Here is a 27389-nt window from a genome sequence, read left to right as displayed (position 1 = left end):
ATCCATGTATTTTGCTTTACAGAAACTAAACTGAACTGTTTTTCCACAGTTTAGAGCACTAAAACAACCACTAGCTTTAGAGTCAATGTTGAGGTTCAAGACCCAGCTTTGCCACATACCAATTGTCTGACTTTGGGCAACTCATCTAATGTCTTGGCGATTCAAATTCCTCACCTGCAAATCAAAACTTTGAGGTGCAATTCATTCAGCATCCCATTCCATCTCTACCAACTCTACTCTTTTAAGACACTGGCATTTCCTGAAGTTCTAATAATATTCTCATTCGATCCAAATGACATTCCATTTCACCACAAATCACATCCAACACCAGCTACATTACAGATCATTCTTGTGAATTCATGCACTTTTGCCTAAATATGTAATGAGGCACCACAGCATTTTTATGAATTGGCTGAATTTTTTACAAACCAGTAATTCAGATGGTCACTTTGATCTTTCTGGAGGAAGTTAGAAAACAGATGACATATTCAAATTGGGTAATTTTTTTTTAATTTAATAAATCTTTATTGTTCAGATTATTACAATTGTTTCTCCTTTTTCCCCCCATAGCTCCCCTCCACCCGGTTCCCACCCCACCCTTTGCCCTTACCTCCACCCCCCCCCGCACTGTCCTTATCCATAGGTGTACGATTTTTGTCCAGTCTCTTCTTGCACCCAAATTGGGTAATTTAAAGAAAATTCAACAAAATTTGACTATTTACTAAGGTGCAAGAAGGGTGTAAGAAAAACCACAAGGTATGGTACAATATCTTGAGGCTAGTAACATGCTCAATTACCCCCACTAAAGTAGCAAGGGACAAACAGGTATGTGGAGAGGATCAACTTACAAGAGCTGTGATCTTAGTCAGAGGGACACAACCAGCTCAAGGTGACCTTGCCATGAGGGGGATGGAGTGATAACTGTCTTGCCCTTACATTCTCCACTCCCTTTGACCAATGCTCCCCACTGGCCAAATACAATTAGAAGCTGAGGCCAAGGGAACCCTGTGGATGTGTTTCGTACAGGTGGGCTTCCTGGAGCACAGAGTGGAAAAAGGTCCAGAACTGGAGGAGCAAAGGGAAACACCTAACACAATCCTCTTCCCTCTAAGTAAGCGAGATTCTCAAACAGTTACACTGAGCCTGAAGCTTCTGTAATGCTGTCATGAGTAAAACTGCTTGTCTAGGGTGTTCGTGAGATGTGCTGGATCCCTTCAAAACTCTATGTATTTAATGTTCAAATAGTCTTTATTCTAACACCAAAAACCTATTAGGACCCTCTAATGTAGTCATCTAGGATAATTTTAGATCTCAACAGGTTTTCACAAAGAGTGTAAGCAAACCAATAGCTTAAATTGGAAGAAATGTCAATGTTAGTAAAGATCGATTTTCTATACTCCCTCTCTCTAATTAGTTGCATTGGACATCAATGAGCTGCACAAAAGGAGCCACAGTGATTTTTCTGATAAGGCAGCTCCAGCAAACCTGAAAGGTTGGAGCACAGTGCTATTAACTCTTTGATGGGTTATGCAAGTAAAGCCACGCTGAGCTGCAGAAACACAAAAATGCTCCAGGGGATAGCAGAACAAAAGTGGATAACAGGAGGAGGGGCTTCAAAGGAGGACTTAATTCAAACCTGTGGTCTAGAAAAGCCAAGAAGCATATTCATCGATATAGAAAAAAAAACACATTGCTAATTGGATCATTGCTATCATGTGACAGGCATTATGCTAAATACTTTCACATCATCTATATATATAAAAGCCTAAGCGATCATTACAACTGGAAGACCTGATGACTGGCTAGTAGCTATGACAGGCACTGACCACCAGAGGGCAGACACTCAATGCAGGAGCTGCCCCCTGGTGGTCAGTGTGCTCCCGCAGCCAACCTCCCATGATCCCTCCCCCCGGCCCCAATTGCCAGCCAGGCCGAAGGACCCCACCTGTGCACGAATTCGTGAATCAGGCCTCTAGTATTTCATATAATCTGCATGACCGCCCAGTAAGATATTTTTATTTAGAGCATTTTACATGAGAGGAAGTAACTTGTCTAAACAAAACAAAATCAGAAAATCCAATAAAGAGGCATAGTTTTCAAAACGTTTTATGTCTGATGTGATCTCATTCATAATCCCACCATTGCACCATTTTCAATCATTGCTGTGTCTTGGAAAATGATAAGACACAATTAAGAACTTATTCTGCCAATTTATAGCAACAATCTAGAAAAACAGAATTTCTTCTGAAATCTACTCCTTTTGGAAAATATTTGAAATGGTTGTCACAGCACTTGGAAGCATTCTCGAGAAAGAGTTAACCCAAGAAATCTTTTTCCTAGAATAGCCATAGTGGTTTCTACCAGACTCAGCTCAGAATAGTCCTCTGTTGTAATCCTCACAGCACCAAGCACATGAACAGCACAGATAATTGGGATTAAATAAATACTATTCAATGGGTAGTCAGCATAGCATCCTATCTAATAAAAGAGTAATATGCAAATTAACCATCACTCTGTTACACCACAAGCCATGCCCACCATCCAATTAGGACCAAGTATGCAAATTAACCCAACCAAGATGGCTGTGGCCACAGAGTGAGAAGGAGGCTTGGAGGAAGCCAAGCTTTTCCACACACCCTGGCAGGCCAGGCCTCCACTCAAGGCTACAAAGTTTCAATTATAGAAGATAAATAAATCCCAACAAAAATGGCTGCGGCCGCAGAGCAAGCAGGAGGCTTGGCTCCACTCAAGGCTACAAAGTTGCAATTATAGAAGATAAATAAATCCCAGATACCGGGGCCTCCGTTTGGGTCGCTGGGGGGCGTGGCCAGCCTGCAAACCACCACAGGCCCCTCACCCAGGCTGCTCCATGCCCCAAGGGAACCCCCACCCTGATCCGGGACACCCTTCAGGGCAAACCAGCTGGCCCCCACCCGTGCACCAGGCCTCTATCCTATCTAATAAAAGAATAATATGCAAATTGACTGTCACTCCAACACACAAGATGGCTGCCCCCATGTAGACACAAGATGGCCAGCAGGGGTGGGTAGTTGGGAAGGACCAGGCCTGCAAGGGAGGGCAGTTGGGGGCGATCAAGCCTGCAGGGGAGGGCAGTTAGGGGTGACCAGGCCGGCAGAGGAGGGAAGTTGGGGGTGACCAGGCCTGCAGGGGAGAGCAGTTGGGGGGGACCAGGCCTGCAGGGGAGGGCAGTTAGGGGCAATCAGGCTGGCAGGGGAGCAGTTAGGCATCCATCAGGCTGGCAGGGTAGTAGTTAGGGGGTGATCAGGCTGGCAGGCAGAAGTGGTTAGGGGCAATCAGGAAGGCAGGATCCTACCAGGATCAAGCCTAAACGGGCAGTTGGACATCCCTCAAGGGGTCCCAGATTGGAGAGGGTACAGGCTGGGCTAAGGGACATCCCTCCCCCCCCCCCCACCCTGTGCACGAATTTCATGCAATGGGCCTCTAGTAGTACATAATGGGTAAGAGACTTCAGAAAGAAGAGTAAACACTGGTTTATTTACCATAAAAATAATCAAGCCAATCTTTTATCACCACTAGTGCTATCACATCTAATTTCATTTATGTGTGGGCCAGTGACAAAGTATATAGAAGGTGCCTTCTCTTATACTCCCATCACATGTCCACTTAATATCCACCTCATTCCAAAAAATTAATACAGGAAGAAACAGGCTGAAATGTAAATCAAGTTCAACCATGAAGTAGAAAATGAAAGAAAACTTATTAATAAAAAGAAAGGCAACATCTAATGTTAATTATGTGCCAAGTGGAGTACTTAATACTTTACATATATTTTCTCATTTAATCCTCACAGTAACCATTCACTTCATTTTAGAGATGAAGACACTGAAGCTTAGAGAAGTTAAGTAACTTGCCTATGGTCACACAAATAATAACTGACAAGTGACAAAGAAGAGATTTAACTTAAACTCTAGAAGTTAATTGTAAATGGCAGCCTTTAATATCAAAAAGACACAAGGAGTAGGAAGTGCCACTCCTTTGCCTTGGTGATGGCGGAATCATTATGGAGATGACTAATGAATATGAGACTCAATTGCTTCCTTACACTGGTGAGAGCATCCCAGTGAAGACCTAACTTCCCATGGAAAGAGTGGGGGAAGTTGGAAACAGAAGACCCAGAGCTGAAGTCCTAGCTCCATTACTTTCTGGCTCTGGCTATACTGTGATCTTCACTTTCTCTCTCTGAACCTCAGCTTCTAAATTTGTCAGATGGGGATGATAATGCTTCCAAAGCTGTTTAAGAAGATTCCGTCAAAGTGCTTCAAAATCTACAAAGCTCTGTGCCACAGAATTTGTCAATTATTCTCTTCTACTGATAGCACACTCAGCCACCAGCATAACATGAAATCCTGGGCAGTCATCCCAGTGTGCTGCACATTTTAAGAATGGTTTGTGTATATTATATGTGGAATCTAATGAACAAAATAAATTGATGAACAAAATAGATTCAGAGACATAGAAGCATGGAACAGACTGTTGAATCTCAAAGGGAAGGTGGGGGAGGGTGGGTGGGAAGAGATCAACCAAAGAACTTGTACCTGGTGTGCATGTATGCATAACCCATGACACAGACAATAGTGTGGTGAAGGCCTGGGGCCTGGAGTGGGGGCGGGCTAGAAGAGGTCAATGAGGGACGGAAGGGGGCATATGTAATACTTTCAACAATAACGCTTTTTTTAAATTTATTGATTAAGGTGTTACATATGTGTCCTTATTCCCCCATTACCCCTCTCATCCCCCCCACTCATGCCCTCACCCCCCTGTTGTCTGTGTCCATTGGTTAGGGTTATATGCATGCATACAAGTCCTTTGGTTGATTTCTCCCCCTTACCTCCACCATCCCCTACCTTTCCCTCTGAGGTTTGATGGTCTGATCGATGTTTCTCTGACTTTGGATCTGTTTTTGTTCATCAGCTTATGTTGTTCATTATATTCCATAAATGAGTAAGATCATGTGATATTTATCTTTTTATGACTGGCTTATTTCACTTAGCATAATGCTCTCCATTTCCATTCATGCTGTTGCAAATGGTAACAATTCCTTCTTTTTTTACCGCAGCATAGTATTCCATTGTGTAGATGTACCACAGTTTGTAATCCACTCATCTGCTGATGGGCACTTAGGCTATTTCCAAATCTTAGCTACTGTAAATTGTGCTGCTATGAACATAGGGGTGCATATATCCTTTTTAATTGGTGTTTCTAGTTTCTTGGGATATATTCCTAGAAGTGGGATCACTGGGTCAAATGGGAGTTCCATTTTTAGTTTTTTGAGGAAACTCCATACTGTTCTCCACAGTGGCTGCACCAGTCTGCATTCCCATCAGCAGTGCCCGAGGGTTCCTTTTTCTCCGCATCCTGGCCAGCACCTGTCATTTGTTGATTTGTTGATGACTGCCATTCTGACAGGTGTGAGATGCTACCTCATTGTCATTTTGATTTGCATCTCTTGGATGATTAGTGACTTTGAGCATGTTTTCATATGCCTCTTGGCCTTCCTTCTGTCTTCTTTCAAAAAGTATCTATTTAGGTCCATTGCCCATTTTTTGATTGGGTTATCTTCCTTTTGTTAAGTTGTATGAGTTCCCTGTAAATGTTGGAGATTAAGCCATTATCGGTGATAACATTGGCAAATATGTTTTCCCATGCAGTGGGCTTTCTTGTTTTGTTGATGGTTCTTTTTGCTGAGAAAAAGCTTTTTATTTTGATGTAGTCCCATTTGTTTATTTTCTCTTTAGTTTCTATTGCCCTAGGAGCAGTATTAGTGAAGAAATTGCTTCAGCATATGTCTGAGATTTTGCTGCCTATGGATTCCTCTAGTATTTTTATGGTTTCCCATCTTATGTTTAAGTCCTTTATCCATTTAATAACGATTTTTTTTAAAAAAAAAAAAAAAGAGAGAGAGAGAGAATGGTTTGAGTATAGAGAAAATCTATTTGTTCTCTATAGTTCACAGCTTGGGAGCTCTTCATCCAGTGATATAAGGAACTTGAAGGAAGAGATGGGGTGGTTAGAGATGTCAGGTGGGATTTATGCTAATTTTTGTGGACAAAGAAGGGCTTGGGAAATGCCTTTGAAACCAGAGCATCTGAAATGCCAGATATGAGAAGTACCTTTCCTAAGGATAGAATGTTTAATTTAAATAATAACACCATTTTATGGTATTTAGGTATACCCTGCATTATTGTTCCAAACTGTATTTGAGGTAAGATACCCTGCCCTTTTTTATACCACTTTATGATTTTCAAAGAATTTCATATTGCTGATTTCAATTGATGGTGTCTTTATAGTGCTATCTTCTCAATTCTATTAAGGAGGAAGACATATATAGAAAAAGGTGATAAATTATTTTTATTATGTGCAAGGCTGTTGGACAATTTTAGACCCAAGCTATTTTCCAATAGCTAATAATTTAATTCTCATTCCTTAGTTTTTTTTCCATTGTAAATAGAGTAAAATAACCCCCTGCTGCTTTTTCATTTCTAATAAAATTATGTGTGCAAGATGTTTGGGTAAATTCTGAAGAAATGATATTATTGTTTATTATCCATCAACTCTGCTAAGTAGGGGTATATGCCTTAGTCATTCTAACCCACAGCAACTCCAAATCAAACATAACACAAGGTAAGCCAAGAGAAGTCCCTCTATTTAGACGGTATTCATGCACAAGGAAGTTCACACAACGTGCAGAGACAGGGAGCTGCATTAACTAGGAACCCCAGAGGGTCCATCCAGCTGCAAGGACATTCATGCCTGGCACCGTGCAAGTGGACTCCTAAAAATCACAGTCATCTGATTCACTCACGGCATCTGGGCCCGAGGAAATTTTATTTCTCAAATCTTGCTTTCCTTCCCTTGTCTTCCCCAGCCACACATACAATCTGGACAGTCCATAAGGTAGGGGATAATTTTAGGGGCTTCCCCAGAGCCTGACTGGATGCTTTCCAATCATTTATTTCTGGCCTGTGCAATCAGATGCGCTATTTCTTTACACATGAGAAAAAATGAAATCAGTTTCTATTTGCAGAGTGAGATGGAAAAACTGAAAATTGCACACAGCTATGTCATAGACCCTTAGAAAGGGCCTCCCTAGGCTAGAGGAGAGCAAGAGACAAAAGAGAATCTCAAAAGGAAGAAAGTTCAATTTGTTAACCCCTGAGAAGTGTCCCATATGCTTGGCCTCACTTCTATAAGCACATTCAAGGTTTTGGAGCAAAGTTAATAAATAAAAATCAGTGAGATTTCTAGGTTTTAACCACTGATTATGATGTGATCTGATCATCATAGCCATTCCAGGAGCAAATTCTGTGTGTGTGTCTATCTGTATGTGCACTGATCTCTGCCACACCACCCCACTTTCTTCTAATAGACACACAAGACATTTTAATGTGTATGAAATTTGGTTAAAATGAGCATCAAGAACAAGCTTGTTGGGCCAAAAAAAAAAAGGCTTGGTGGGTTAGAGTTTTAGATTTCACACTGATTCAAGAATGAAATAAGAAAGGAGAAAACTGACAAGATTACTAGTATATAAACAAATTTTATGTACCTAAATGTAGTTACAAGTGAAGTCATCTTATCACTTCCACCCAAAATTTGCTAGCTACAGAACTCCACCCACACTCTGAGACATCAGATTCTCTTTCAAGAATCCTTTCTTCCCTTGGTATTAGTTGGTGCCCTCTGGGGAAAATTACATCCTGTGAGCTCTTGAACCAGCCTTTGGACCAACCTGGCTCCAGGCCACCTGTGTGCCTATACTGCTCCTGCAGCAAACAGCCCATTTCTGCTCTGCCCTGGACATTCGTGCTCCCATGCTTTGAAAAGGCTCCCTCCTCTGAGTTCTGCTCTCTGAAATGGCCCAATAGCCCAGTTGCTTGGGTCATCCATATGTCAAGGTCTTTTTTTCTGGCTCAGGGTAGCTAGACTCAGGGGACAAAGGAAACGGGGAGGGAATTCACACAACAGGGACTATATGTTTTTGCAATCTACAATCCTAGCCTCTCATACCCTCTTTCTGAGTCTGGCCCAGCAGCACCTCCTTGCAACTTGCCTTCTGTCACAGATATCTGCATGCCCACCCCCCACTTTTATCCCCTACTTCATCCCTATTCTACCCTTCTATCCCCATCCCCTTTCCACCCCCTCCTCCTAATGTGGATGGGATTTAATTCATAAACCTAGTTCAAGTTTAGTTTTTAATTGCTTTATTCCCTAACTAAATCTCTGAATGCCAATAGGTCCCAGGTGTTACTGTACAGGGGCTAAAGCTCTCATCCTATATAATAAAGAGGTAATATGCAAATTTACTGTCATGCCCTCGCACAAGATGGCCGCCCCCATGTGGTCACAAGATGGATGCCACAAGATGGCCAGCAGGGGAGGGCAGTTGTGGGCAATAGGGCCGGCAGGGGAGGGCAGTTGGGGGGCGATTGAGCCAGCAGGGGAGGGCAGTTCGGGGCGATCGGGCCGGCAGGGGAGCAGTTAGGCGTCAATCAGACTGGCAGGGGAGTGGTCAGGCTGGCAGGCAGAAATGGTTAGGGGCAATCAGGCAGGCAGGCAGGCGAGTGGTTGGGAGCCAGCAGTCCTGGATTATGAGAGGGATGTCTGACTGCCGGTTTAGGCCCAATCCCATCCAGCAGTTGGACATCCCTGAGGGGTCCCAGATTAGAGAGGGTGCAGCATGGGCTGAGGGACACCCCTCTCAGTGCACGAATTCCGTGCACCAGGCCTCTGGTTGTAAAATATAACTGCTTCATATTTCTTCCTCAACCTTTCAAATAGAAGCATTTTTATTCTTTAGCATTCATACCATCCCTAACAGTCCAGCAGGCTCCTGCACACCCAGGATGCCAAGTATGCACCTTACGTTTCTGTCCTCTTCATTACAGTATCAGCGATGGCAACTCACATTTATATAACATTTGACATTTTATAAAGGACATTCATGTTACCACACCAGAGCCTCACATCAATTCTGTGAGTGAAGCAAATCGAATTGTGATACTTTCATTTTAGAGCTATGAAAATTGACACTCTGAGAGGTAAGGAGATTTCCCCCAATAGCATTCAGCCAGTGAGATGAACCATGCTCAGAATCCAGACCCTAAGACTCCTGGTGCAGGTTCTTTGCAATTCGTAATGCAGCCCCATGTGCCGCTCTGCAGGCACCCTTGCTGGACTTCCAGCTGAGTTCAAATAATCCCCATGAAAATAAATCCCCACGCTTTCAGGTCATCCAACAGAGTTTCCAGGGAAGCAGGGCATCATTACACCCACTTTCTCACTGGAAATTCAATAAGGAAGCTCCCTGGGTAAAATGTTCTTTGGAAGTAAATTAATTTTGGAATAATCTAGCTTGACTTCCAGCAAGAATTCCCTATCAACAGCATGGAACATAAAGGTCTGATGAATAAAATCGTGACTTAAAACATGAATTTTCTTCACTTGACTTACTTTAGGATACATGTTTGCAAATCATTTAAAAATATTCTGTGTTTAATTATATTGCAATTTATGGTTGAATTTTATTTAAATGGCATTTATAATTGGCACATTTTTCAAGTACTGCTTCTGCCAGAATTGCATGTAAAAGTACATTATCATCACTTGTGTAACTGCAGCCTAAGTTAGCATCAATATACATCCCATAGATTAGGGCCAAGTCACTAAAGGACAGTGGATATCACATTTCCATGAAATACAACTAAATATATCCAGAAATAAATTGGCTCCCAGATTTTGCTAAAACAGCATATGGCATGTGTTCAAAATTAATAAGTATTGATTGAGTACCTATGTTGTGCTCAGCACTGTGAAGAACTCAGAAAAATGCAAGGTGTTTCTAAGATAGTCAAAGAAGAAAGACAATACAGGATTATTAGAATCAAGGTGAAAGTACATAATAATAATAATAATTGTCACCATTATTTGTCAATTACTATATGTCACATACTATGCTAAGTACTTTATTAGAATTCTTATTTAATCCTCAAAACAACTCAATGAAATAGCTACTATTATTATTCCAAGTTTACAGAAAATAAAAGTGAGGCACAGAGAAGTAATTTATTTAAGATCACATAGCTAAAATGTGGAGGAGCCAAAATTGGAAACCAAGTACCTGATTTTCCAGCCTGTGTACTCCTGGCCTATTTGCTGTGGTTGTGGGGAAGGTTTCATAAAAGGCGGGGTCTTTACTGTAACCCTGAAGGTTAGGGAGTTAGGAAGAATGAAAAGAATGGGGTAGGTCATCATATTACAGGATAGACAAGTAGCATAAACAACAAAGGCACAGGGGCAAGAATCTGTATTTGACGTGTGAGGATCAATGGAAGAAAATCAATGGCAGGAAGTTAAGTTAGCTAGGCAGAGGGAGACACTTTAGGGAATACCTTAGAAATAACCTAGGCCGAATTTAGAGACTTGAGCCTTTGGAAATAGAAAGTCAGTTAGCTGTTATGTAAGAAAGTGACAATGAAAAGCCTTTGTGATATTCTAGCTGCAAATTCAGGAAAAGTGGAGAGGAGGGAGACTTCGGGGAAGCAAACCAATTAGCGGTATACTGTGAAATCTCCTACAGACCCTTGGTCATAGTACATACTCAATAGATGTTTGTCAGATCAGTGGATGAAGACTAGTAGGGATAAAAAGGAAGATAAAAACCAAATAAAGAATCTGCAGGAGTCACTGACAGGCTGTTCATGAAGGAAAAAGAAAAGAAAGCCCTGACCAGTGTGGCTCAGTTGGTTGAGCATAGTCCCATACATCAAGAGATTGTGGGTTTGATTCCTGGTCATTGCGGGCTCGATCCCCAGTAGGGGGTGTGCAGGAAGCAGTCAATCAATGTTTCTCTCTCTCCCTCTCCCTTTTTCTCTCTCTAAAATCAATAAAAACATTGTTTAAAAAAGAAAGAAAACACAGATGTCACCCCAGTGCTACTCTAGGTAAGAAGAAGACTGTGATGCTTTGGCTGATGATAGAGTTGCAAAGGAGACATGGGTTTCAGCTGGTTGCAGGGAGAGTGATAAGTCCTCCATTTTGGTTTGCAAAGGTAGAGGTTGGAAAGGTACATGGAATATTGTTAATATCTTAGAAGTATTTGGAGAAAATAGGCCTAGAATAAATTTAAGGTAGAAAGCACAGTCCTTACTCATCACAGAATTCAGATAAATAAAAGTTGTCATTATAATTATGGGCCACGTCAATAGGTAACTCTAAGTAAGTAGCACTTTCCTAATATAAATGTCACTACTGGACCTATTGTATTTCATCAAAGATTTGCAAAGTAGAGAAATTCAAAATATACAAGAACATCTGCAAATTGAAAAGAACTAAGCAAACAGAAATAAATCAAAGCATTAAGCTCCTATCCCTGCTCCCTACAACATGCAGCCAGCACTGGCCATTGGGCAGATATGAAATACCAGCCTTTCCTTATCAAAATACAAAAAAGCAAAAATCATGTTCTGGTTTCTCAGCAAGAAGCCATTAGACAGATGTAATCATAATGAGACCAAATATTCCTATAAATGAACTGCATGCATTTAGGACCACATGCAGAGTTTAAAAGCAGCTAATACAAAAGGTAAGTAGAGATGCCCGGGTGTATACAATGGCTCAGATGTGGTAGAGCAATTCAATTGGCCCTCAAACAAACTGAATTGTGAATTTACAAGACAAACTCAGCATCCATTAGCTCAAAACTCAAATGGCCCAGCTGTGGCAATAGGAGCTATTAGTTTCAAAGTCAACTTCTTTGTTATGATCATCCGCCAGCATCTAATCACTAAAATTAAAGCCAGATACAAGCAAGTTATTTGCTTTCAAATAGACTGACCATGTGGTTCATTCTTTAGATACTGAAAGCCAATCAGAATGACCAAGTAGATGAGAGTATGTAAGATTCATTTAAAGACAAAAGAGTTCATTAAAATGGACTCAACATCTTTAACAGGTAAATTAGAAGTAAAATCTACTTGAAAGTATAACTTCCTTCACCAGAGAAGGGATAGGCCAATTAAAATATAAAACTGGTAAGATTCATAAATTGTAGCCTGGGGAGTCAATCTAACCAGTGGGGCACATTTGTTGTTAGTGGATGCAAAGAGACAAATAAATTAAAATTTGAGTACAGTGTTCAAAATATAAAAACCCAAGTCATAAAATATGCTCAGGTAGCATACCAAACGTTTTACCCAATTTTAGGCAGGATATTTATCAAAAGTTATTTGGTAAGTTAATTGTTTGAAACCCTAAAAATATTTTTTACCAAAAATAATAATATTTTGTATGTTAATTGGCTTCCCAAGATAGATCACAGAAATCTCCTGATATATAGTGTAAGAAGGTATAAGTATAGTACTGGGAAAATGAGGTGATACAAACTGGTCTGTAAAAATAGAATCTTACCATCTTATACAGCACTGCTTTTTAAATTATGAGTTATAATTAATGAAATCAATTCAGTGGGTCTTTCCCCCCATTTAATTCTTACTAAGAATGGCAGAGATGGAATGGAAGGGAAAGAATAGAATTGCAAAAATCCCCTGTCATAAGGAAAAATATTATTCTTGAAACTTTATTCCAGGGTTATCTATAATAATAAAAGGGTAATATGTTAATTAGACCGGACATCTTCTGGATGTCCTTCCAGACGTCCTTCCTGACAAGCCAGGGCCAGAGAGAAGCCAGCCCAGGTCCCGGGTGCCTGCAGGTAGCCCAAGGGAAGCCAGACCGGGTCCGGGTGCCAGAGGGAAGCTGGTGCCAGCAGCCGGGAGAAGGAAGGCTTACTCTTGCACGAATTTTTGTGCATCAGGCCTCCAGTATTGGTATAAATAGTTATGTGAATTCAGTATTTCAATGTAAAATATATTTCTTACTATAGGTCTGTCAAAACAGTTTGAATGTTTTTTAGCAAGGCTTCTATGGGGTGCCTAGCACAAATTCAGTGCTTAATAACAGTTGTTAAATGAATGAATAAATGAATGAATGAACTGGTGAAAACATGAAGAATGAAGGAATAGGATGCCAGTAATAAGCCCCTCTCAGTCACAACCCTGACACTTGCCGTGGAACGCTTGCTCACTTCAGAATTTCCACGCTAGTGAGGTAATGAGGACAGACAGTTGTCCAGCTGCAGTTCCCTATGGTGCCTCCTGTGGCCTGGACAGGCTCTCTGATACAGCAGGAGCTATAAAAGGGAAGGATGGGGATAAGGCTTCCACAGCTGCGTGGAGTTGAACTCTGTACTTCTGAGGGAGGAGGAGGAAGATAAGATAGGATTGCTAGATTTATCAAGTAAAAAATACAGAGGACTGGTTAAATTTGAATTTCAGATAATTTTAGAGTAGAGAAAATCATAAACCTTCATGTTTAAAATACCAATTAAATCAGACATTTATTTGATGCAAAACTATGTGCAAAACACTCTGCTAGGTGGTGTGGACAGAAAAAATATTTATTCTTGAAGCTGAAGAGGTCAGAGACACACAGGAAAGGACCTTAGTAATGACCATATTGAGCACTATTCTAAGTTCTTTCCAGGCATTAACTGTTCTGCATTTGGCCCTGCTATTCTTCCCATTGAAGATAGGAAACTTAGCATAGAGAAATTATAAGAAAGAGTTGGCCACAGTTTCACATAGAAACAAACACAAATAATATTTAGTGGGACTGTGGTAGAGGGCTGGATGCTATCCAGGGAGGTGGATCTGGAGGTGAGATTTGAGATGAACCTTGAAAAAAGTGGAAACAGCAATAGGAGAATATTAGGGGAAGAATATTCCAGGCAGAGGAACAGCTTGGAGGTATTTAGTTTTTCATTTTGTCGTATTTTTTGTTTTCTACTTCAGTTCCAATCCTAAATACCAAGTAACCATAGTTGAGGGAGGGAGGTGAACTTTGAGATCCTCTCTCTAGCACACATTACTAGAGAGACTTTCAGCAAATTAAGGTTGGTCTGAAACCACCAACTGGTGCACTTAGAATGTCCTACCTTTCTCTAAACCTTAATTTTCTCATCTGTGAAACATGGTTGTTAACATCTACATCTTGAAGCTATTGGAAGAATAGCTGAGATCATGTATACAGGATGGGGCAAAGTAGGTTTACATTTGTGAGTATATAGTTCATTCTTGATTATTTATTAATTATTGTATTATTTTCCACAAGATCAACTGTAAACCTACTTTTGCCTTCCCTCCCCACACCCCTCTTCTCCCACCCCTCCTATCCCCCCACTCCCGTATTATGCCCTTAGAACAATGGCTGGTCTTGAGTAGGAAATAAATTAGTTATTATGCATGATACATAAATTAAAATAAAGCTATTGTCACAGTTAGGCAGCAATACTGGTGGAGACAGGAAACAGAATGTGGAAATGAGTAGTGTAGACATGAGGTGTGACAATTCTAGAGACCACATCTATGAACAGTGGCATGGAATTGAACGTCCCTTTTCTGTAAAGCCAGATGTGTTCTGCCCAAAAGATGTGGCTCCTGAAAGGTGCCCACCAGGTTAGATGATGAAGGATGGTAGGATTCAAAATGCAGGTTTGTAAACTAAGGATGAGGGGCCTGGAAGGAGAAAAAGCTTGTCTCTGTCTATATAATTCTCCTGCCACTTCCTGTCCTGGACCCCGTCACTGACTATCACTAAGGCACAGTGCAAAGCAACATTGAGGCTGGAGGACACAGGTCAAGTTCATAATATGTCAGAGCTTAAAGGGGAAGGAATGGATGCCAGGGCAAGCCAGCCAGCCAAGTTTATAAGACATAAGTAGGACCAGCTTGGTCTGAAACCAGCAACTTGTGTGCTTAGAATGTCCTACCTTCCTAGACATCAGAATCCATAGCAAGCTCGCTCTTTCTGCAGGAGCTCTGTCTTGGTGAGGCACAATCATTATTCTAAAGTCTAGCCCAGTGTTCAGGGCCCTGCCATGGCCGGGGTAAATAAGTTTACCCACTTTGCTCTCCTCTTAAAATTTTAATATTGTTTCTCAAAGACTTAGTTTGTAAACTTAAACACTGTACTAAGAAAAAGGAAAGGAAAGGTTAACAAAATGATCATGAAACCTACTCTGTGTTTCAAATGCACACCATCTGTCCTTAGCCTCTGAGGATGATGCAGCAGGGAATGCACTGGAGTTGTTTTTCAGCCACAGTGACTTTCTGCCCCTGTGTTCCCCATAACCTGTCACCCACCCTCCCTTGTCAGACAGCTGCAAACACAGAGGAGGTCCTGCCGGGATTCGGTCCTCTTCCAGGCAGAAGCTCCTAATTGGCCTGTGTAGGAAGAAACTACATTCTTGGCCACCTCCTAACCAAAATAAAACCAAAGGCCATTCGTTATGAAAATATCCATCTCTTCTCTTGACCTCCCTGAAATTAAAGTTACCTCCAAAGCTAGAATTAGAGCATTTGGGGGAAATGAAAAACTGCATAAAATTTTCTCCTATCCTAGCATTTGCGCTTTTAGGAAATGAATATTTTTAAAGGTTTAGGGATATCTTCCTTATACATTTCTCTCCCTACCAGATGTAGAGAACTCAGCAACTGCCTCTTCATTCATGAGTAAGAGTGTGTTGAAGGGGTTATTGCCTGAGAAAAAAGCATCCTCAAAACACATTCCTAAAAAAAAACAAACAAACAAACAAACAAACAAAAAACAACCACATTCCTGACTCAGTTATTCATCTCTTTGGGCACAGATTTTCCCCACAGGTAGGAAAGGGGCAGTCACTTAACTCCTCCAACAGCCCTGACAAAAGTGATACCTGGGTGGAGTGTTTTAGTGGATTCCACCAACACTGAATCAAGCATTTGTAGAAAGGAAAGAGCAGATGCTACAGTAGCTCCTGCCTTTGGATGGGTAGAAAATACACAAAGCAAGGTTTAAGGAGTTTTCAAAGATAGGGGATTCCCTTTCCCTGGAGTTCTCCAAAGACAGAAGAGCTACTCATTTTCTTAATTGTCTAACTATGTCTCTGACTTAGTTTTTAAGGCCCTCTCCAACCATCAGTGATTGAGAGCCAATTTTCCTAAGAAATCAAGGTGGAGTGTCCATTGGCTGGAGGATAAAACAAGCTTATATACAACCAAAACACAGTACATACAACCAAAATTGCTTGGCATGGGGGTTTTGTTTTGTGTGGTGTGTGTGTGTGTGTGTGTGTGTGTGTGTGTGTGTGTGTGTGAATATATTTTTATTCATGCCCAGGTTGCGGGCTCAATCCCCAGTGTGGCATGGGTTTTGTTAATTTAGGAACAAAAATCCAAATACAAGTGAAGAGAAAGTCGAAGAGAAAAGCAATTTTAAAGGAGTCTCTCAGACGCCTGGAAGAGTCCCAAAATGCTGCCTAACATTTACATCACAGAGAAGCAAAGAGGCAGAGATGTTACCCGTCAAAGGAGACGGCTCATCTTAGCTGCAGGCCTGGAAAACTTTCCTTTTTCAGGCTCTTCATTCTTTCTTAGATTCCAGGCTACCAAGTGTCCAGGCATTTCAGTCTGGTTTCTGCCAGCCTGCTCTTGTTTCCCAGCTCCATGGGGATCTCCCGGCTTAAAAACACAGCAGAGATTATGGATGGGCGATCTGACCTCCAAAATCAAAGCAATCTGACCAGAGGAGCTCAGAAGGTAAGAACACCCACAGTTGCCAAAGGTGAGAAGACTAACATGCGGTCAGGGAAGAGACTGAGAGTCTCTTCTTGCTGAAGGACAAACTCCTGCACCCAGGAGGGAAGAGACCAAGTGCTGCCCTCTCTGGCCAGTTAGGGAACTGCAGACAGACAGGGCTGAGGCAGCTCCTGGAGAAGCCCTGAGGCTGGCAGGGAGAGTTGAGGGGCCCTGGGGTTGAGTGAGCAGTGCACACACTGCCCACTGGTCCACCCGGCCAGGACCACAGCCAGGGCCCTTGGTCCCGGCCTCGTTATCAGACAGCCTGTTGGGAGGGCGGCTGGATAGAGACAAAGGACATTGTGGCGCTATAGAAGTGAGGAAGGGATGCGTCCCAGGAGGACAAGCAAGCCAGCCTTCTCATAAAAACTTCTTGCTGAGATACTTACAGCAGCGGCATTGCCATCTCAGGCAGGTGGGAGCAATTAGATGTACCTGCCTTCAGAGTCCGGATCTGCTCACCTGATTCGGCAAATCCTATTTTAACCCTTCTCATCCCCACTGGATCGCACTCTCAGAAGACATGAGTTCACTTTTTGAGTGTGTGTGTGTGCTGGAGGTTGGGGGAGGGCCGTAGTTGGAGGAGGCAGGAAGGTAGAAACCTTCTGACCTAATGATATTACTGTTGTGTTTTCAAATTAAAAGGAAAAGGGAAGAAACAAAGTAGGCAGCTGAGAGGGACTGTGGGACACTGCTCATTTTCAAGCATTCCTGCTATTTTAGGTAAAGACCAACTCTAAAAACTCATCCAGATGAACAGAAAAATGTGTTTGCCTGTCAACTAGGGAAGAAGAAAAAAAAGGGTTCACTGCGGTTCAGGGAGGCGCAACTTCAGGCTTCAGGTCTCCTCCTCGCCGTCCTGTCCCTGCCCCACCCCAGACATCCAGATGGAAAGCAGACAAGTGAGACTGCACTGGCCAACTCCTGGGGACCCCAGGGCCCGGTCAGGGGTCGCCGCCACCGCAGACAGGCGTGGCTGCGGGGACACACCCTCCGCCACCTACCTCAAACATGGGAGAGGCGCCCTTGCTCGGCAACGTGCAGCCCAGGAGCTCGGCGAGAAACTTTGCCATATACGAGTAGTGAGGCAGGTCCCTCCGAAGCGCTGGGTCCGTCCTTTCCCCGCGTAGGAGCCCGAGGGGCGAGGTCTTGCCCGCAGGCTGGGGGGCTGCCCCGCAGCGGCCGGGACCGGGCCCGGGACCGAGCGCGCCGGCTTCCCGTCCGCCGCAGTCCGGGGTGCGAGGTGCTCGCAGTCCCGCCCGCCGACCCAGCCTCCGCGCCGCGGGATCGGGCGCCGCGGTCCGCTAGCCTTTCCCGCTGAATGTCGCTATTACCACCGTGAGGGCGGGCCCGCCGAGGGGGGGCGGGAGGGCCAACGCGCCGCAGGGCGACAGCCGCGCGGGCAAGGACAGCGGCAAGCGGAGCGCCGGGGCGCAGGCACAGGGCGGCCCAGCCCTGGGCGCGGACACTCCAGCGACACCGCTCGGCTGGAGCCGAGGCCTGACGCTCCGCGGGAGAGCGGGAGGCGAAGGCGGGGAAGGGTCTGCCCTTGCGAGCCCTCGGGCTGACCCACTTCCCCAGTTTCCCCTCCCCCGTGCCAAGGCAGGTGGAAAGGCCCTGCTCCGGCTGCTGCCTGACCCGGGCGAGTTACAGCTGCGAGGCGCCAGCTGCCCCAGCTCCCCCCCCCCCTCCCCCGCCTCACCGGCCAGGGCCAGCCCCACCCTCCCTTTCGGAAGGGAAAATGCTCCTGACGCCTGGAGGAGGAACTCCTCCTGTTAACCCCTGTTATTGAATGGGGCAGGCACAGATATGGGGCTAGGGCAGATCTGCCCCATCATCACCGTCACCGCTGGCCGCCCTGGCCTTGGCTGGAGTGGGGTATGGAGGGGCGAGGACGAGCGTGGCCAGGCGCCTGATCGCAGGCAAGTGTGGCCCTGTTGTTCTTTTCAAACCTATCAGGCTTGTCTTTTAATAAGAGAGCTGCTTTCAGGACACAAGACCTATGTTACATATTTATGTAGCATCCCTATAGCTGTACATCTCAAACTTTTGTGTGCATAAGAATAACCTGCAGAGCTTATGAAAACCAGATCTGGCCCGGCCGGCACGGCTCAGTGGTTGAGCGTCGACCTATGAACCAAGAGGTCGTAGTTAGTTTCCGTTTAGGACACAGGCCGGGGCTGCGGGCTCTATTCCCAGTAGGGAGCGTGCAGGAGGCAGCCTATCAAAGATTCTCTCATAGATGTTTGTATCTCTCTCTCCCTTTCCCTTCCTCTCTGAAATCAATAAAAATATATTCTAAATAAATAAATAAATAAATAAATAAATAAATAAATAAATAAATAAAAAACCAGATCTGCTTTTTTATTAGGCACCCAGGAGATTCTGATGAAGGTAGTACTCAGGCTGGGCTCTGAGAAACATTGCCCTACCTTGTCAAATCTATAGGTCAGCACATACAGGGACTATAAAAGCATTAGATTGGTGGCACAGACGTTAGAAAAAGTTTTGTCAAATCACCTAATTCATATGCAAGAAAAACAGAACTAGGAAAGTTCCTAATACTTCATCAAGTCACATGGTATTAGACTCCAGGCATATAGGAGCTTCTATAAACGCGTGTTGACCAAATAGGAGATGGGTGGTTGGATAGATGGTGATGAATAGCTGGGTCCAGATTTCTTAATTCTCATTCCAGAATTCTAGCTGGTACAGCAAACTCACTCTGAATTTAGGGAAATTGGGGGCTAAAATAGGCAGGAAAAGTGTTAAAATAGTTTTAATATAATATCAAAATCAAGCAATGTTCTAGCTGGGTGCCATTTCCAAAGAAAATGGAAGGGAAACAACTAATATGCAAGGAGTATCTGCTGTTGTTGTCTCAGGGGCTGTATCCATAGGTCAGAGCATAGGCTATGGGAAAAGACTACCTGGATTTAAATCCCAGTTCTGACATTTAATAGCTCTGAGACTTCAGGCAAGTGACTGTACTTCTCTGTGCTTCAGTTTCCTCATTTGCAAAGTGGGCATAGTAATAAAGGTAACTATGATATGTGGTTTGTATTAGTTTTCTACTGCTGACACAACTTAGCATCTTAAAGCAACACCCTTTTATTATCTTGCAGTTCTGTGGGTTAAAAGTCTGGACTGGCTCAAGTGGATTCTCTCCTTAAGAACTCACAAGGTGGAAGAAGCCGAGATGCCAACCTGCTGGGCCCTCATCTGGAGGCTCTGGGAAGAATGCCCTTCCAAACTCATTCAGCTTGTCATCCAGGTTGTTGGCAGAATCCAATGCCTTGGAGCTGTAGGCCTGAAGTCCTTGTTTCCTTATTGGTTGTCATCAGGGCTGGCCCTCTGCTCCTGGAGCTTGCCCAGGCTCTTTCTTGTGTGAACCCCTCCATCTTCAAAGTAGCAACTGCACTGAGTCCTTCTCATGCCTCAAGCCTCTCCAGCCTCCTCTTTTGCCAACAGCCAGAGAAAAGTTCTTGCTTTTAAGGAGCTTGTGTATTATATGATTACTAGAGGCCCGGTGCATGACAATTCATGCACTGGAGGGGGCGGGCGTCCCTCAGCACAGCCTGCCCTCTCTCACAGTCCAGGAGCCCTCAGGGGCAGGAGGTGACCTGGCGATCAGGGGAAGGCAATGCCCCATCATACCTCTGCTGCTGCCACAGCCAGCAGCGCAAGCCTTGGCCGGCCCTGGTTACCTGAGCCTCGGGTGGCCCTGGACGGCTGGGCAGCCAACATCTGAGGCTTGGCTGCGCCTCGGGCCAGCCCTGGGTGGCTGGGGGAGCTGAGGGGACTGGGGGACTCCGGAGGCAGGCGCGTGGAGCAGCCGGGCTTGCCTGGGGGTGGGCCGGCCTTGCCGCACGCCTGCCACCCCAACAGGGCTGAGGGGACTGGGCACCACCACCTTGTGGCTATGGATGCCGCCATCTTTGAGGGCATGGCAGTCAATTAGCATATTCCCTCCTTATGGGCTATGAGTGCCGCCATCTTTGCAATGGCATGAGGTTCAATTAGCATATTCCCTCTTTATTAGATAGGATAATATCTAGGCCCAGCTGAATAATCTGCCTAGTATAAGGTCAACTAATTAGTCAACTTAATTACATCTTCAAAGTTTGGCCCCATAATCTGTAACAAAAAAAGCGTAAGATGCTAATTAGACCAGCAGTCCTTCCAGACGACCGTCTGGATGAAGCTGGGGCTGTGAGGGGTGAGCCCCTTGCACGGATTTCAGGCATCAGGCCTCTAGTATAACATAATCACAGAAGTAACCCCAGGGGTGAAAACCATGAGAGCTACTAGACTCTAGGTTACCACGATTCTTTTGAGGAATAAGTAACTTGGAATAGTGTTTTGTTTTGTGATATTTATATTAATCATTCAATAAAGGTTAGCTGCAGGTTTTTTTTTTTAATCTTTTTTAAAATTTAATAAATCTTTATTATTCAGATTATTACAATTGTCCCTCTTTTTTCCCCCATAGCTCCCCTCCACCTGGTGCCCACCCCACCTTCTGCCCTTACCCCCCCTCACTGTCCTCATCCATAGGTGTACGATTTTTGTCCAGTCTCTTCCCGCACGCCCCACACCCCTTTCCCCCCAAGATTTGTCAGTCCACTCCCTTTCTATGCCCCTGATTCTGTTATATTCACCAGTTTATTCTGTTCATCAGATTTTTTATTCACTTGATTTTTAGATTCACTTGTTGATAGATATGTATTTGTTGTTCATAATTTTTATCTTTACCTTCTTCTTCTTCTTCCTCTTCTTAAAGAATACCTTTCAGCATTTCATATAATACTGGTTTGGTGGTGATGAACTCCTTTAGTTTTTTCTTATCTGTGAAGCTCTTTATCTGCCCTTCAATTCTGAATGATAGCTTTGCTGGGTAGAGTAATCTTGGTTGTAGATTCTTGCTATTCATCACTTCGAATATTTCTTGCCACTCCCTTCTGGCCTGCATAGTTTCTGTTGAGAAATCAGCTGACAGTCATATGGGTGATCCCTTGTAGGTAACTAACTGTTTTTCTCTTGCTGCTTTTAATATTCTCTCTTTGTCTTTTGCTTTTAGCATTTTAATTATGATTTGTCTTGCTGTGTTCCTCTTTGGATTCCTTTTGTGTGGGGTTCTGTGCGCTTCTTGGACTTGTAAGTGTATTTCTTTTTTTATTTTTTTTTTATATATATTTTATTGATTTTTTACAGAGAGGAAGGGAGAGGGACAGAGAGTTAGGAACATCGATGAGAGAGAAACATCGATCAGCTGCCTCCTGCACACCCCCCACTGGGGATGTGCCCGCAACCAAGGTACATGCCCTTGACCGGAATCGAACCTGGGACCCTTGAGTCCGCAGGCCGACGCTCTATCCACTGAGCCACACCGGTTAGGGCATAAGTGTATTTCTTTCACCAGGTGGGGGAAGTTCTCTGTCATTATTTCTTCAAATAGGTTTTCAGTATCTTGCTCTCTCTCTTCTTCTGGCACCCCCATAATTCTGATGTTGGTATGCTTGAAGTTGTCCCAGAGGCTCCTTACCCTATCTTCATATTTTTGGATTCTTTTTCCTTTTTGCTTTTCCAGTTGAGTGTTTTTTGATTCTTTATATTTCAAATCTTTGACTTGATTCTTGTGATCCTCTAGTCTGCTGTTAGATCTCTGTATAATATTTTTTATTTCAGTCAGTGTATGTTTAATTTCTAGTTGGTCCTTTTTCATATCCTCGAGGGTCTCACTAAATTTATCGGCCTTTTCTAGAAAATTCTTGCAAAACCTTATAACCGTGGTTTTGAACTCTATATCCAGTCATTTGCTTTCCTCCATTTCTTTCATTTGTGACCTGTTTCTTTGTCTCCTCATTTTGGCTGCTTCCCTGAGTTGATAGAGTGGCTTTGTGTGCTAGGTGTCCTATAGGGCCCAGTGGCTCAGCCTCCCCAGTTACCTGAGGTGGACACTCTTGGTGCACCCCTCTGTGGGCTGTGTGCACAGTCTTGTTGTAGTTAAGCCTTGATTGTTGTTGGTATCACTGGGAGGAACTTATCTCCAGGCCAATTGGCTGTGAGGATCAGCTGTGTCTATGCTGGAAGAACTTCTGTGCTGGAGACACCCTTATGAGACAAGACTTGCAAAAGCCTCTGTGCTCAGCTTGGATGGGGCGGAGTCTCAGGGCGGAGCAAACAGCATTGGTTTCCCATCAGCCCTGCCCTAATAGGCCCCTGTGTCTCAGTGTCTCGTAGTAATTGCTGCAAGCACCTCTGAGAGAAAGCCGCCCTTGAGTTCCGCCTGCTGCCAGACAGTCCAGTTTCTCCCCGAATGAGTCTGGTTCCCAGAGTCTCACCCAGAACTGGAGTTCAGAGCCATCGGGAGCTTTTGTCTCCCTCCCGATTGAGAAAGCCAGCTGCGTACTCAGTTGCCTGCACTCTCCACGGGTGCACCTCTGTACCTCTGCCTTCCGCAGTTCCTCTGAGTCTCAGTGTGCTTTTCTCTTTCCTGACAGTCCAGTTTCACCCCGTATGAGTCTGGGTCCCCAGAGTCTTGCCCGGAACTGGAGTTCAGCGCAGTTTGGAGCTTTTTCTCCCTCCCGCTTGAGAAAGCCAGCCATGCACTCAGTTGTCAGTCCTCTCCATGCACGCATCTCAGTACCTTTTCCTCCTGCCACTCCTCTGAGTCTCAGTGTGCTTTACTCTTTCCTTCTAGTTGTAGAATTTCCACTCAGCCAGCCTTCCTGTGGTTCTGGATGATGTCCGTTTTGTCTTTTAGTTGTAGTTTTGAAATTGTTGTGCAAGGCAGCAGTTTAGGTGTTTACCTATGCCGCCATCTTGGTTTCTCCTTGTGCTGCAGGTTTTTTCCTACTCATGTCACCTAATTTGATTGTCACTACAACTCTGTATTATTTTAAAGGTGGGAAACTAAGAATCAAAAAGATTGTCCAACATAACACAGCAAGTAGTGGCAGAGCCAAGAATCAAACCTAGCACAGCTGCCAACCAAGTCTGTACTTTTGCTAATATATGATACTGCGTGGTGGAAAGGTGGCAAAAGACAGGTAACGCTTATTTAGGGAAGTGGGATTTGGGCAGGGGTGCCGCAATAATGTGGAACAGAGGAACACTGACAGATAATCATTTGCCATATGTAAGTAATTAGTGGTTTAGGTATAGGAAAGGCTCTCTTAAATACTATCTGAAATGAGAAAATCTAACTGAACTGGTGGATTGTTAGTGAGCAGAGGCATTTTCTTGTGATGATACTTGTCTTAGGAGACTACACATTCACTTGCAATCTAGACTCATTCCTTTGATGAGCTCTTCCTCTCTATGCCTCCTCCCCTCTGCCATCTTGAATCTTTCATTGTCAGAAGGAAATATACATTTCTGAAGGGCAGGCACACACCGACCCAGCCTTGAGAGCAAGAACATTGCCCAGACCTTCTCCAAGGTCTGCCACTATCATGTCTATTTCCTGCTCTACCTTGCTGATAGAGCAAGGACAGAGGTCCAGCCCCATCCTTGACCACCCCCCCCCCTCTGCAGCCCTGCCCCCTGAAAAAAAAAGCAAAGCAAACAAATAAGTAATCTCATCATCTCTGATTCTCCTCCACTTAGGACCTTGACCATACTATTATTCACTAGGAGGATTGTTCATACTCTTTGACTTAGTATTCCTATTTTTAGAATTTACCCTCATAAAATAATCAGAGAATCATTGAAAGCTTATTACATTTAAATTGTTTCATGCCCATAGGGGCAAGTGAGTGTCTTTTTGACTGAAACATAAACTACTGTGGTTAAAAGAAGAGGACTAGAGTTAAGCTGCCTGGGTTTTTGTGAGTTTTTTTTTTAAATTTACCTTTATTGTTGAAAGTATTACAGATGTCCCCCTTTTTTCCCCATTGACCCCCTCCACCCCATATCCGCCCACCCCCTCTTCCAGGCCTTCACCACACTATTGTCTGTGTCCATGGTTTATGCATCTATGCATATAAGTTCTTTGGTTAATCTCTTCCCACTCCCACCTTCCCTCTAAGATTCATCAATCGGTTCCATACTTCTATGTCTCTGGATTTATTTTGTTCATCAGTTTATTTTGTTCATTAGATTCCACATATGAGTGAGATCATGTGATATTTGTCTTTCTCTGGTTGGCTTATTTCACTTAGTATAATTTCACTTAGCATTTCACTTATTTCACTCCAGGTCTCTCTTTGCTGTCTCGAAAGGTAAGAGATCCTTCTTTTTTACAGCTGCATAGTATTCCATTGTGTAAATGTACCACAGCTTTTTTATCCACTCATCTCTGGGTTTGAATTCTGGTTCTGCCACATACCAATTGGGTGATTGTGGACAAGTCACTTGAATTCTCTAAGCCTCCATTTCCTAATCTGAAAAATAGAAATAATAAAAATACCTATACCTCATAAAAATGTAATTAGTTAATACTATCATATTATACTAACTTATTAGAATGATTATTATATTAATATAGTTAACATACTAATATGAATAAAGTGCCTGATCTGTAGTAACTGTAATAAATAAGTAACCATAATAAATGCTAAGTATTAGCAGGGTTATTATTAATGATATATACTCAACTCTTGGTCCAGAGCCTGGCACACAGTACTCAATGAAAATGATTAAATAAATGAATGGACAGATAAACAAATAAGCAAAGAGACTTGTTGCAGCATTATATGCCCGAATTTAAAACCATATAAAATTCAACAACAGGAGATTGTTTTAATATATTATGGTTCATAAATATAGACAATCTTTTAGTTCTAAAAGACTGTTTACTGACCTAGAAAATCTCCTTTATGTAATGTTGGTGGAGGGCAGCATACAATACATGTAGTATGGGCTAACTTTGTAAAATGTTCACATGCATCCATAGGAGGAAAATGAAAGGAAATATATGAAAAGGCAATAATAGTTCTCTTTGGGTGATAGATTTTCTTGTTTACACATTCCTGAATTTTCTATTATTTGCAGTGAACCTGAGCAAAATACCAATTTTAGCTAATACCTTTTTTTAAAGATCCCATCATTAAGAACTTGGACATTTAAAAATGTTATCAAGTTAATCTTAACTGACTTAAGATCTTATCCCTTTAATAAAATATCTAGAATGGACCAGTTAACACAACTAAATCTACTGTACTGATACTTTCCTTAAAAAAAAATCTCTGTTTGTGAAGCAGCTCTACTAAATATCATCCAAAATTTGATTTTAAAGACACTCATCTTTGCTATAAGAGCTGACTATCTAGTTATTAACATTAGCCATGACCTTGGGAATGGCAAAGTCATAAAAAAGCAAATACTACCTATTTTTTAAACTTACCCATTTTCTCTTTTCATTTAGTTTAGAAGCTAATGTACAAGTTGAAGAATAAAGCTCAGGAAATGATCATTTGCCAGAATGAGTACTATTTTTTCTATGCCAATTCATTAAGAATACTACCTTCATATACTTTGCTTCCTTTGTGGCTCTCAGGGAGAGCTTGTGCTGCAGTTACTGTAAAGACTGTACAGTAACAGTATGGTCAGAAAATAGAGCAGTCTGATTAATAAACTATTTCCACTAATTATAGTCTCTACAACACATGAATTACCACTTTTCAAAAAATTAGGCTGTCATAAGTTGCAATTAACACTGAAACTCTACTGAAGGTTTCATAATTCTTTGATGATTCAGAAAGCACTTCCGTGTCTCTCAGGTTGTCAGATTCGCCAGCATAAAAATCATTTATCCCAATAGGACGGATGAGGGGAAATGCTGGTTAATAGAAATTTTTAGTTGAGAGAAATGTAACCGAGCCAGGTTTTACTGTGTTTACAAGGCTGACTGGGTGTCTACTGAGCTCTTTAAGCACCTCCTGAGAAAGGCGCTCTATTTGTCTGAAATGTTATAATTATTATCCCAAAGGAATACAATGGTAACATTCTGTTTCGTAACAAAGAAAACTGGATTACAAGTTACCTACAACCTCCCGCCTCCGAGCTAAGATCACACACTGTTTAGTTACAATGGTGCCAATTACAATATCTTTTCATGCTCTGTATGTTCCTTTGGCTTTTAATGATCTGAATGGATTTCGTACCAAATAGCAATTACTGGCAGCAATCAAAACAATTTGGGGGAAAAGAGTTCCATCTTCTGTGTTCAAGTAGTGCTATTGACTGAAACTTAATATTTGCTTTACTTCTTTCTTGGTACAAAAAGGGAGCATGTAGCTTCAGTTTGGGCCCCATTCCGGCTTACCACGAAGGTGGGTGGGAACGCCTAACAAATACCAGGCTTTTCCATCACTAGTTGCTAAAAGCCCAAGTCCATCAAAAAGAAGAGTGTTTTTAAGAACTTAGTCCGATCCACCCTTCCCTCGCCCCAACCCTGCTTTACAGAATCAGAAGCACAGAAAGGTTAAGATTTTGCCCAAGTTTACAAATCATATTGGCAGAGTGGGCCCGATTCTAAGTCTCCTGATGGCCCACACTCTATCAATTGAGTTATGCCCATTGTGTGAAACTCCACATCTTCTCTAATTCATGCCAGGTCTGAAATTTTTTCCCTGGAAAACAGTACTTTCCTTTGAGTTAGGTGAAAAATGAAAGAAGGAAGGAGAGAGAGAGAGAGAAAGAGAGAGAGAGAGAGAGAGAGAGAGAGAG

The 27389-nt window shown here is 43.0% G+C and overlaps 1 protein-coding gene across 5 annotated transcripts in view; it reads right to left on the bottom strand.

The window, feature by feature from the left end:
• The window catches only part of RASGEF1B (RasGEF domain family member 1B), a 562949-nt gene extending 544838 nt beyond the window's left edge, over positions 1–18111 (bottom strand). Inside the window, exon 1 of one of the 5 annotated variants that reach the window (XM_080666092.1) lies at positions 17720–18111. Coding sequence is in view for 4 of the 5 variants with exons in the window: in XM_080666088.1 (XP_080522214.1) it covers positions 17720–17788 (69 nt within the window). In the remaining variant the exon portion in view is untranslated. Of the gene's footprint in view, positions 1–15572; positions 15661–17719 lie in introns of those variants that run through there. The other 4 variants (XM_080666088.1, XM_080666091.1, XM_080666090.1 and 1 more) reach the window with 4 other exon arrangements.
• Between the last annotated feature and the right edge of the window lie 9278 nt (positions 18112–27389).

The sequence above is a fragment of the Plecotus auritus genome (assembly GCF_963455305.1).
Source record: "Plecotus auritus genome assembly, chromosome: 1".
Classification (NCBI taxonomy): Eukaryota; Metazoa; Chordata; class Mammalia; order Chiroptera; family Vespertilionidae; genus Plecotus; species Plecotus auritus.
Note: the sequence above shows the minus strand (reverse complement) of the source record. Positions and strands in the feature narration are given on the sequence as shown.